Source organism: Salmo salar, chromosome ssa17 (genome assembly GCF_905237065.1).
Source record: "Salmo salar chromosome ssa17, Ssal_v3.1, whole genome shotgun sequence".
Taxonomy (NCBI): domain Eukaryota; kingdom Metazoa; phylum Chordata; class Actinopteri; order Salmoniformes; family Salmonidae; genus Salmo; species Salmo salar.
In genome coordinates this window covers 14,059,840-14,072,300 of record NC_059458.1, presented here as the reverse complement: position 1 = coordinate 14,072,300, position 12,461 = coordinate 14,059,840, and the positions used below count along the sequence as shown (strand labels likewise).

The following is a 12,461-nucleotide window of genomic DNA, read 5'->3' as shown; positions in this document are numbered from 1 at the left end:
GGAAAGATAGATAGAAATAATATTGTGTGAGTTAAAAGGCTAGGATGGCCTGACATGTAAATCAAACATTTGAGCACTTGGAAGAGCACACCAAAGACAAAAAACAGTGTGAAAAATACATGAGTTGAGATGCAAAGCTAGGATGGCCTTAAAATGTAGTGTTTCAGCACCTTGGAAAAGCGCTACATAAATCCCTTTGGCAGAGGACAGAAATACAGTACATCTAATTGGAGGATAAAAGAGTAAGACCTTCCCTATTAATGTGATAAACTGGTTGACTCTTACCTGTTGCTACCGACTGGGTGACGTTGACGTTTTTCTTACAGATGTAGGGAAGTTTTTTATCGCAGATCTCACTCTCGTAGTAGTTTTTCGAATTCATGAATCCACAGTCTGACTCCCTTAGGATTGATGTGTGTGGCATTGCTACACACAAACGCACGCACGCACGCACACACACACACACACACACACTCTTAGTTTAGCTTTCCTAATGAACCAGGGAAATCGGTAGTTATTTCTGTTTGTTTATCAAAGTTAGCAGGCTTGCTCATTGATCCTGCTTTGTAGTAAACTCCTCGGTACTGAGGGTGAACAGTAATGCAACCCAGAGAGGTCAAAGGGCTCTGAGTAAGGACAGTGACGTCATCGCCACTCTGACAGAGCAGTCCAGTCCCAAATGGCAGCCTATTCCCATATACAGTGCACTAATTTGACCAGGCCACACGCTAATGTTTATATACAGAGGCCCATTCAGGCAAGTTGACTTGTTATTCAAGCTCGTTTACGACAATCCTCAAGCACACACACTGCCTGGCCCTGTGCAGTGCTGCGTCCAGTCACAATGACCCTGCCTGCCTTCTCACAACACAACACTGGCCTCTTTGTTTCCCTGGTGGCGGCATTGTGACACAGGCTGGAGAACGAGATGGGTGCCAGGCAGTAGGGTGGTATGGCTGTGGCATACCTGTACAAACCAATGCGTGTACTATTCAGTACTTCTGCCATGGCTGTATCGTTGTACTATAAATAGTTGTAACCTAGTTGTGACATTGCTATAGCCATATATGTACCATAGTTGTACCACAGTTGTCCAAAGTACCATGCTAAAGAAGTATGTCTGTGTGTATGTATGTCTGTGTGTCCTCACCTTTGTCCCAGCGCACGTTGTTGAGGGGTGAGCCGTCTGACCACTGCCAGCCCTGAGACGTGTCCAGCTGGTGTAGGCCGATCCACATCCTGTCTGGTCTGCTGTTATGGGCCACGTCCACTTCAGTCCACACAGAACAGAGACGAGACCAGATTAGACAAGCTACATCTAGCTACAAAGTAGATGACAGAATCTTCATTTTTACTGCCCTTGTGGGCATATATAATATCGGCAATTAGTCAATAAAAATAGCTGTTTTACCCCCTCTTAACAGTCAGTGAAATAGGTTCCCTATGTCTTATAAACTGTGATGATACTAGTGTAATAATGATGGATGGTAATGGCCAAGTATCTCCAAGTATTGTAGTCCCAAGTACTGTAGTCTCAATTACTTCGAGGTAAATAGTATGTGCCAAGTGGGTCATGCAGTACATGATTCATGTCACTGTTCCTGTAAGGCAGGTTTGGGATGTTTGTTTTGTATGAATGTGGCCATAGACAGCCACTATAGTGGAAGGCAGTCTTACAGATGGGGAAGGCTTGGTCCTCTGAGCTAGACACGCTGAGCAGGTCAGCACCCTGGCTGCGACAAGAGTCCAGCGCTTCCTGCCATGTCACTGCGACCTGGGACACAAACTCATAACAGGGTCCCCCCTCAGGGCCATTGAACAGGGCCTTGCAGCCTTCCTCTGTGAGAGAGATCAGAGAGGGGATTCAGCATTGTGGTAGTATGTGTGTGTATGTAGGGGGTTGTGCGCATATCCAGCAGTGCCGCTGAACACGATGTTTTGCTACAGCATTTCTCAACTAGCATCCAACAGACAAATGTATCGTTACATATTTCAGTAAAATTTATTGTTAAATATATGACAAACAAAAACAGTGTCTGAACTCCACACATGTATTTCTAAACTAAGTTCCTCAGAGGTTTGACATCGTCAGACACTGGAAAATGTAATCTGTCAAGAAATACTTATATCACACCAAACATGCCAAAGTGAAGGATCGAAGGACTTTCTGGGTTCAGAGCAGTCTCGCCTAGCTAGACTGGAGCATTCAAATATTGTGGAAGTAAGCTGTCTGGTTCAAAAGACTAGGTTCAGAGCAGAGTTGGTGTCGCGGACGTCGTATTGAGTAGACCAAAATGCAGCGGGAATGTGAGTGCTCATCTTCTTCTTTTATTAAAGAAAGAACGTGATACAAAAACACCTGAAACAAAAACAACGACGAAAAACAGTCCTGTGAGGCACACAGCTAGCTACACACGGAACAACTACCCACAAAATCCATGACAAAACACCCCTACTAAATAGGACCTTCAATTAGAGGCAACGAGGAACAGCTGCCTCCAATTGAAGGTCAACCCAATAAACTACACATAGAAATAGAAAGACTAGAACGAACATAGAAATATACTAACATAGAACATTAACCACGAACCCCGAAACACATAAAACAACCACCCCCTTCCACGTCCTGACCAAACTACCATAACAAATAACCCCTTTACTGGTCAGGACGTGACAGTTGGGGTCAAGTCAATCTTAACTCCAGTCAATTACGGAAAATTATTTGCACTCCTATGGACATTTTTTTTTACATTTTAGTCATTTAGCAGACGCTCTTATCCAGAGCGACTTACATATTCCACATCCTTAATTCAACTGAGGGGAACTGAAATAGAATTGAGTCCAATCTTGATGCAAAGATCTTTCTACGTCCTTCTCTTAAAGGGAAACTCCTCCAAGACAAGTAGACTACTTAAAGGAAAACCCCATCCAAAAACGATCTTTTGGTATTTGTTTCATTAGTCCGTTGTTGATATAATCCCAAAATGTTTTGTATGTCAGCAATCGGGCAACTGAATTTGATTGCTGTCAGAAAGTTACAACTGACTAATGAAACAAATACCAAAAGATAGTTTTCCTTTAAGTACTCTATTAGTACTAGTTCCAGTAATCCTTATATGTGAAGGGAAACGGTACAAGAAGACTAGTAGTAGATTCATTCCAGAATCATGATTTATATCTATAATAAAAAGAAGACAACTTGCCATGTTTTAGACAATATCCCATCTTTTTGTCAGCATCATAGTCGGAGGTTGTGGAACACCAGTATAGTTCAGGTGATTGGTCGTCGGGGAGGCACTCGTGGTACCAGCTGCCGTTGTAGTGGAAGGGAAACTCACAGGGCTCCCCGGTCGACGTCCCATTGGTGGTGTGGACAACTATGGGTAGAGGAGAAAATGAATTAGAATGAATCCCATGGCACCCATTTCAAATTAGTTTATTAGGAATATCTGAGTTAGTATTCAATCTGGACACATCTAAAGATATGACCTCGCACAGTTTGACTGTCAACTCAACTGGATTTAGTATGTAGGACAGGTCTGTGTACAGGTCCTTAATGTAGGACCTGTACACAGAACACATTCATTGAATACAAAAGCTGCTACTTTCAATGGAGAGCCAGAGTTTAGATAATGTTAAACTGTATCATTAAGCAGAAGGCTACTTGCAAACAACTGGCATAAAGTGCCATAGATATGATTTAAAATGGAACCGGGTCAAGGGTATTTAATGTGACGCGCAGGGGGCATCAATTGGGTATGGCACAGTATGGCAGCCACCATACCCTAGTTCAACACCAACAATTTAAAATAGGCTACTAAAATCATTCCAATGCGGATTAAAATGCAAATGCAGTTTAGCGATATTAGCGGGCTAGCTTTACAATCATGTGGACAGCTCTGGGGCAGGCTGTTTATTGGTACATGTTTTAGGACGCTGTCACGCTCTGACCTATGAGAGCTGTTATTTCTCTGTATAGTAAGGTCAGGGTGTGATATGGGTGGGCAGTCTATGTTTGTTGTTTCTATGTTTAGTTCTTGTTTTTCTATTTCTATGTTGAGTTTTGGGATGATCTCCAATTAGAGGCAGCTGGTTCGTGTTGTTTCTAATTGGAGATCATATTTAAGTTGGGGTTTTTCTATGGTGTTTTGTGGGTAGTTGTTTTCCGTTTTGTGGTTGTTGCCTGACGGAACTGTTTGCTGTCGTTTTTGTTCCTTTGTAAAGTGTTTCATTAAATAATAATCATGAGCACTCAACACGCCGCGCCTTGATCCCCGATATATGACTGCCGTTACAGACGCCTCGGAGTGGGAGGGAAGGCTGCAGTGAACAACGCAGCTTTTCTCTCAAAACAATGCAGAGGTGGAAGATGGCTGAAGATAGCTAGGTAACTGCTGTTTGACTTGACAGGAAACTAAACTACTGTTTTTATTCCCGGTGCTGAGCTAGTGTGTAGCAGTTAACATTCTACAAACACATGTCATACAGCAATTAAGTCCCCTATCGACTGAGCCGAATAGAGCTACAGCAGCCAAGGTGATAAAGGCTGGAGTCAATTCAGCTGTTCTCCAAATTGCATTTTAGAGTTTTTAAAAATTGTGTAGAAATGCAGCAAATGAGCTTCAACTTGATAAAAAATATCACTTTGCCCCTGTCACGTTGCCATACCCTAAGTTTAGTTGAAATGACGGCCCTGTGCAAACGTGATGTAGTTAAGTGAAAATGAAAGCAAGTGTGTTCATACAGGCCTTGCTGAGTGATATTAGCCATGTCAACAGTTACAAGGAAGACTGTGGTAATTCTGGTTGGAAAGATTCCCTTTCAATTCCAAACGGAACAAATGAAACATGTGACTGCCAAGCAGAGCTCTGTAAAGTGCACCTGACATTAGCATACAACAGACCAACAGTCTCCAAGTGATACAGGATGTTGTTCATAAAGATATCAATGTAAATGTCTAGGTACACTACTGTTCAAAAGTTTGGGGTCACTTAGAAATGTCCTTGTTTTTTAAAGAAAATAACATTTTTTTTGTCCATTAAAATTACATCAAATTGATCAGAAATACAGTGTAGACATTGTTAATGTTGTAAATGACTATTGTAGCTGGAAATGGCAGATTTTTTATGGAATATCTACATAGGCGTACAGAGGCCCATTATCAGCAACCATCACTCCTGTGTTCCAATGGCACGTTGTGTTAGGTAATCCAAGTTTAGCATTTTAAAAGGCTAATTGGTCATTAGAAAAACCTTTTGCAATTATGTTAGCACAGCTGAAAACTGTTTTCTGATTAAAGAAGCAATAAAACTTATTTTAGCCTTCTTTAGACTAGTTGAGTATCTGGAGCATCAGCATTTGTGGGTTCGATTACAGGCTCAAAATGGCCAGAAACAAAGAACTTTCTTCTGAAACTCGTCAGTCTATTCTTGTTCTGAGAAATGAAGGCTATTCCATGCGAGAAATTGCCAAGAAACTGAAGATCTCGTACAACGATGTGTACTACTCCCTTCACAGAACAGCTGTCTCTAACCAGAATAGAAAGAGGAGTGGGAGGCCCCGGTGCACAACTGAGCAAGAGGACAAGTACATAAGAGTGTCTATTTTGAGAAACAGACGCCTCACAAGTCCTCAGCTGGCAGCTTCATTAAATAGTACCCACAAAACAGTCTTAACGTCAACAGTGAAGAGGCGACTACGGGATGCTGGCCTTCTAGGCAGAGTTGCAAAGAAAAAGCCATATCTCAGACTGGCCAATAAAAAGAAAAGATTAAGATTGGCAAAAGAACACAGATACTGGACAGAGGAAGATTGGAAAAAGGTGTTATGGACAGAAGAATCTAAGTTTGAGGTGTTTGAATCACAAAGAAGAACATTCGTGAGACGCAGAAAAAATGAAAAGATGCCAGAGGAGTGCTTGACGCCATCTGTCAAGCATGGTGGAGGCAATGTGATGGTCTGGGGGTGCTATGGTGGTGGTAAAGTGGGACATTTCTAAGTGTCCCCAAACTTTTGAAGGATCGTGTATATCTAAGTTCAGTGCATTCTTGTAAAATGCGGCTAGAGGTTTTATACATGTAATAAGCATAGATAGGCCTACATGAGATGGGATAAACTGTTTATTCTATTATGTCCTATTCTATTCCATTAGGAAAATAAGCCGCTCAGAGGACAGAACACACTCACTGCGCATCGGCCGCTGGCAGATATTATCGGTCGACTCATCCCTCCTCCAGGCATCTGAGGAGTCGCGCTTGGCACTGACCAGCCCGTCGGTCACCGTGAGGCCCATCTGGTACACCGTATAGATGGCCCCGTCCAGGCAGCGCCACAACAGCATGGTGGCCTGCATGGAGTCACAGCTGAACAGAGATAGGGCCTTGGTCTTCACCTCCAGACCCAAGCACTGTGACGTGCCCACGTGGAAGAGACGGTGGCCGGACCCCCACTTCCACTGGGACCCCCTGGAGCCGTCACACTCCCCCAGGGTCACGCTGAACCCAGACCCTGCAGATTTAGCCCCTGCTATCCCGGAAACTCCAGTCCCAGATGTGGACATAGCTACCAGGCACTTTCCTGTGCTCACATGCTGGATGGTGAAGGTGTCGTCACCTGGAAATGATCATGAACACACAGTTGAAGTCAGAAGTTTACATACACCTTAGACAAATACATTGAAACTCAGTTTTTCACAATTCCTGATATTTAATCTGAGTAAAAAATCTCTGTCTTAGGTCAGTTAGGATCACCACCTTATTTTAAGAATGTGAAATGTCAGAATAATAGTAGAGAGAATGATTTATTTCAGCGTTTATTTCTTTCATCAATTCCCAGTGGGTCAGAAGTTTACATACACTCAATTAGTATTTGGTAGCATTGCCTTTAAATTGTTTAACTTGGGTCAAACGTTTCGGTTAGCCTTCCACAAGCTTCCCAAAATAAGTTGGGTGAATTTTGGCCCATTCCTCCTGACAGAGCTGGTGTAACTGAGTCAGGTTTGTAGGCCTCCTTGCTCGCATACACTTTTTCAGTTCTGCCCACACATTTTCTATAGGATTGAGGTCAGGACTTTGTGATGGCCACTCCAATACCTTGACTTTGTTGTCCTTAAGCCATTTTGCCACAACTTTGGAAGTATGCTTGGGGTCATTGTCCATTTTGAAGACCCATTTGCAACCAAGCTTTAACTTCCTGACTGACGTCTTGAGATGTTGCTTCAATATATGCACATCATTTTCCTCCCTCATGATGCCATATATTTTGTGAAGTGCACCAGACCCTCCTGCAGCAAAGCACCCCCACGACATGATGCGGCCACCCCCGTGCTTCATGGTTTGGATGGTGTTCTTCGGCTTGCAAGCCTCCCCCTTTTTCTCCAAACATAACGATGGTCATTATGACCAAACAGTTCTATTTTTGTTTCATCATTTCTCCAAAAAGTACAATCTTTGTCCTCATGTGTAGTTGCAAACCGTAGTCTGGCTTTTTTATGGCGGTTTTGGAGCAGTGGCTTCTTCCTTGCTGAGCGGCCTTTCAGGTTATGTCGATATAGGACTCGTTTTACTGTGGATATAGATACTGTACCTGTTTCCTCCAGCATCTTCACAAAGTCCATTGCTGTTGTTCTGGGACTGATTTGCACTTTTTGCACCAAAGTACGTTCATCTCTAGGAGACAGAACATGTCTCCTTCCTGAGCGGTTTGACGGCTGCGTGGTCCCATGATGTTTATACTTGCGAACGATTGTTTGTACAGATGAACGAGGTACATTCAAGTGTTTGGAAATTGCTCCCAAGGATGAACCAGACTTGTGGAGGCCTACAATTTCTTTTCTGAGGTCTTGGCTGATTTCTTTGGATTTTCCCATGATGTCAAGCAAAGAGGCACTGAGATTGAAGGTAGGCCTTGAAATACATCCACAGGTACACCTCCAATTGACTCAAATGATGTCAATTAGCCTATCAGAAGCTTCTAAAGCCATGACGTCATGTTCTGGAATTTTCCAAGCTGTTCAAAGGCACAGTCAACTTAGTGTATGTAAACTTCCGACCCACTGGAATTGTGATACTGTGAATTATAAGTGAAATAATCTGTCTGTAAGCAATTGTTGGAAAAATTACTTGTGTCATGCACAAACTAGATGTCCTAACCGACTTGCCAAAACTATAGTTTGTTAACAAACAATTTGTGGAGTGGTTAAAAAACGAGTTTTAATGACTCCAACCTAAGTGTATTTAAACTTCCGACTTCAACTGTAAGTAAATATAGTGATATTATAGTCATAATAAAGTGTTAGTAAATATAGTGACATCACTACAACAATATAAGTTCATTCAACACAATATTTTATTATGTTTACAATATATTTTGTATCACTATTCATTAGAATGTTTGGTTGATATCTATCTTGTCTAGAGGTCGACCGATTAATCAGAATGGCCGATTAATTAGGGCCGATTTCAAGTTTTCATAACAATCGGTAATCGCTATTTTTGGACACCGATTTGACGATTTCTTATTTTTTTTGTATTTACATTTTTTTTTTACACTTTTATTTAACTAGGCAAGTCAGTTAAGAACACATTCTTATTTTCAATGACGGCCTAGGAACGGTGGGTTAACTGCCTTGTTCAGGGGCAGAACGACAGATTTTTACCTTGTCAACTCGGGGATTCGTTTTTGCAACCTTCCGGTTACTAGTCCAACGCTCTAACCACCTGCCTTACATTGCACTCCACGAGGAGCCTGCGTGGCAGGTTGACTACCTGTTACACGAGGGCAGCAAGAAGCCAAGGTAAGTTGCTAGCTAGCATTTAACTTATTTTATAAAAAACAATCAATCTTAACATAATCACTAGTTAACTACACATGGTTGATGATATTACTAGTTTATCTAGCGTGTCCTGCGTTGCATATAATCGATGCGGGTGATGATTTAACAAGCGCATTTGCGAAAAAAGCACTGTCGTTGCACCAATGTACCTAACCATAAACATCAATGCCTTTTTTTAAATCAATACACAAGTATATATTTTTAAACCTGCATATTTAGTTAATATTGCTGCTAACATGAATTTCTTATAACTAAGGAAATTGTCACTTCTCTTGCGGTCCGTGCAAGCAGTTAGGGTATATGCAGCAGTTTGGGCTGCCTGGCTCATTGCGAACTGTGTGAAGTTAATTTATTCCTAACAAAGGCCGTAATTAATTTGCCAGAATTGTACATAATTATGACATAACATTGAAGGTTGTACAATGTAACAGCAATATTTAGACTTCGGGATGCCATCCGTTAGATAAAATACGGAACGGTTACGTATTTCACTGAAAGAATAAACGTTTTGTTTTCAAAATGATAGTTTCCGGATTCGACCATTTTAATCACCAAAGGCTCGTATTTCTGTGTGTTATTATGTTATAATTAAGTCTATGATTTGATAGAGCAGTCTGACTGAGCGATGGTAGGCACCAGCAGGCTCGTAAGCATTCATTCAAAAAGCACTTTCATGCGTTTGCCAGCAGCTCTTCGCAATGCTTCAAGCATTGTGCTGTTTATGACTTCAAGCCTATCAACTCCCAAGATTAGGCTGGTGTAACCAATGTGAAATGGCTAGCTAGTAAGTGGGGTGCACGCTAATAGCGTTTCAAACGTCACTCGCTCTGAGACTTGGAGTAGTTGTTCCCCTTGCTCTGCATGGGTAACGCTGCTTCGAGGGTGGCTGTTGTCGATGTGTTCCTGGTTCGAGCCCAGGTAGGAGCGAGGAGAGGGACGGAAGCTATAATGTTACACTGGCAATACTAAAGTGCCTGTAAGAACATGCAATAGTCAAAGGTATATGAAATACAAATGGTATAGAGAGAAATAGTCCTATAATAACTACAACCTAAAACTTCTTACCTGGGAATATTGAAGATTCATGTTAAAAGGAACCACCAACTTTCATACGTTCTCATATTCTGAGCAAGGAACTTAAACGTTAGCTTTCTTACATGGCACATATTGCACTTTTACTTTCTTCTCCAACACTTTGTTTTTGCATTATTTAAACCAAATTGAACATGTTTCATTATTTATTTGAGGCTAAATTGATTTTATTGATGTATTATATTAAGTTAAAATAAGTGTTCATTCAGTATTGTTGTAATTGTCATTATTACAAATACATGTTAAAAAAATCCGCCGATGAATCGGTATCGGCTTTTTTGGTCATCCAATAATCGGTATCGGCGTTGAAAAATCATAATCGGTCGACCTGTAGTCTTGTCCCATCTTAATATAAGTTTAGCTGTGTCACGGCTGTTTGAAGGAGCGGACCAAGATGCAGCGTTTGTGTAGTTCCACATTTTATTTAATCTGTGAAACGTAATGCAATAACAAAATAAACTTAAGGACAAAACAACAAACCGTGACGCAGGAGGAACAAACACACTCACAAAATATAATCACCCACAAAACACAAGTGGGACAAACATCAACTTAAATATGGCCTCCAATTAGAGACAACGACAACCGGCTGCCTCTAATTGGAGGTCATGCCAAACAAAACCCAACCTAGAAATACAAAACTAGAAACTAAACATAGAAATACAAAAATGGACAAACACCCCCCTGTCACGCCCTGACCTACTCTACCATAGAAAATAACAACTTTCTATGGTCAGGCCGTGACAAGCTGCTGGTTATCGTTGCCTAAATAGTTCAGCTTGTCGTGGAGGCAGGGGACCAGACGAAATTTCAAGGCAATCAACAACAGTCAGATAAGCAAAAAAAAATATCTAGAAACACCAGGGGTCTATTGGGCCTGTGCTTATCATGGTCTCCAACATTGATTGCTGATAATATTCTCAGTCAGCAGGCCAATTGCTTTTATCCTCCATCATGTGGCAGCCTTAAATCCATGAAACATTCTACCAACAATACAGAACTGTTTTATCATTTCCTAATCTGGACTAAAGAATTTAATTGAATTAGAGGCCAATTAAATACAACTGGGTATGATGTTTCACTCTGAACTGTGTCTAATGTATCACTCTGAAACACTTTTGGTGAGCCTTTATTTTCAACAATTAGATACAGTATAAAATGTGCAAATGTGAACGTGCATGTGTAATAAGGAAGACCATATAAGGAACTATTAAACAGTAAACAACATCAAATTAAATTGTATAATTCTCCATAATGTATTGACCTGATTTACTGGACAAACCATAAACGATATCACGTGTACTGTGTAATAGGTTAGCAGTTGAACTCAGAAACATGACAGACTGCATCTCTGAGTTGAACATATTCAGCCTATGATGAGTATGAGATTAGATATTTATAACTGGCACAGCAACACTCTGTAGGTCTAATTTAGGCGGCCTACGCTCATTAAAGAGAGGCTAACGGGGAGAGAGAGAGAACAGTACTTGATCATGGGGATATGATCATGCAAACTGTTTTTACAGATACACCGACAACGACCACATTCTGCAACATTTGGATCACTTCAACTGCGTGCAACCTTGCAGCAATGACTTTGCAACATTGTCCCAAAAGACTCAATAGGGCTGCACATTCTGAACGCGAGAGGAGTTTCAAGACGTCATTGTTTTAATCCTGATTGATATACTTTATAAAATGGTCATTACGCATTTCGAAAGCAGATGAGGAATTTGATGGGCCATAAACGCAAATAAACCAAAGTCCACATATGGCTTAAAAAAAAACAAGTTGATTATACGGCAAACGTACGTTGCTTTCTGCTTTTGAAATTGAACAAAGGGGCTTGACGTCCCATTATTGAGCCTAACCCCCCCATTCAAAACAATAATAGGTTACCACCGACTCTCCAAGTAGCTGTTGAGTCTATGGAAACGCGATAATCTTTCAACGAATTTATCCAGTTATGGGGCGGGCTTGCCTAGGGATGGAAAGCACCTTACTTACCGGAATATGTAGTTGACGCGCAACTTCCAAAACAAATAGTTTTATCCCAAAAGAATAAGAAAAAACATAGGTAAACTGTTGCTTGAAGTGTCATTTTATCCATGGTTATAATACCACGGATTCTCTATTCGGATTCATACGTCTCCAGTAGCCAGCCTACAGTTTGCGCATACCCAATTCTGCGTTTCAAAGTAGCACGAGCCTACTTCACAATTGTTGACTGACAGCTGGTTGACTAACCTCTACCCCCTTCCTAGGCTGTTAACGGTTTCTGCGTGTTGCCCCATGGAAGATTGCGCGCTTGTGATTCGCCAACAGTCGACTACGCATCACAGACCACGCCCAGTCCGCGAACTGAAAGTGACAACTTTATTGATGTTATTTTTCAACATAATACACCATTCACAGTACATATGTATTATGCTGCGTCAACGACAAAATACACTGATAAATAAATACAAGTATGTTGACGCTGCGTCTCCAACCACCGTAAGTCACTGTCAATTCTCTCAAAGACAGGCAAATAAGA

The 12,461-nt window shown here is 41.3% G+C and overlaps 1 protein-coding gene across 1 annotated transcript in view; it reads right to left on the bottom strand.

Moving 5' to 3' along the window:
* Positions 1–12,222, bottom strand: part of LOC100380704 (lymphocyte antigen 75) — a 40,031-nt gene extending 27,809 nt beyond the window's left edge. Inside the window, exons 1-6 of the mRNA XM_014151417.2 lie at positions 11,933–12,222; positions 6,187–6,612; positions 3,204–3,377; positions 1,678–1,839; positions 1,151–1,270; positions 286–426 (exon numbers count right to left, since the gene is read on the bottom strand). Coding sequence (XP_014006892.2) covers positions 286–426; positions 1,151–1,270; positions 1,678–1,839; positions 3,204–3,377; positions 6,187–6,612; positions 11,933–12,035 — 1,126 coding nt within the window. The 5' untranslated portion in view covers positions 12,036–12,222. The remainder of the gene's footprint in view (positions 1–285; positions 427–1,150; positions 1,271–1,677; positions 1,840–3,203; positions 3,378–6,186; positions 6,613–11,932) is intronic.
* Positions 12,223–12,461: the final 239 nt, after the last annotated feature.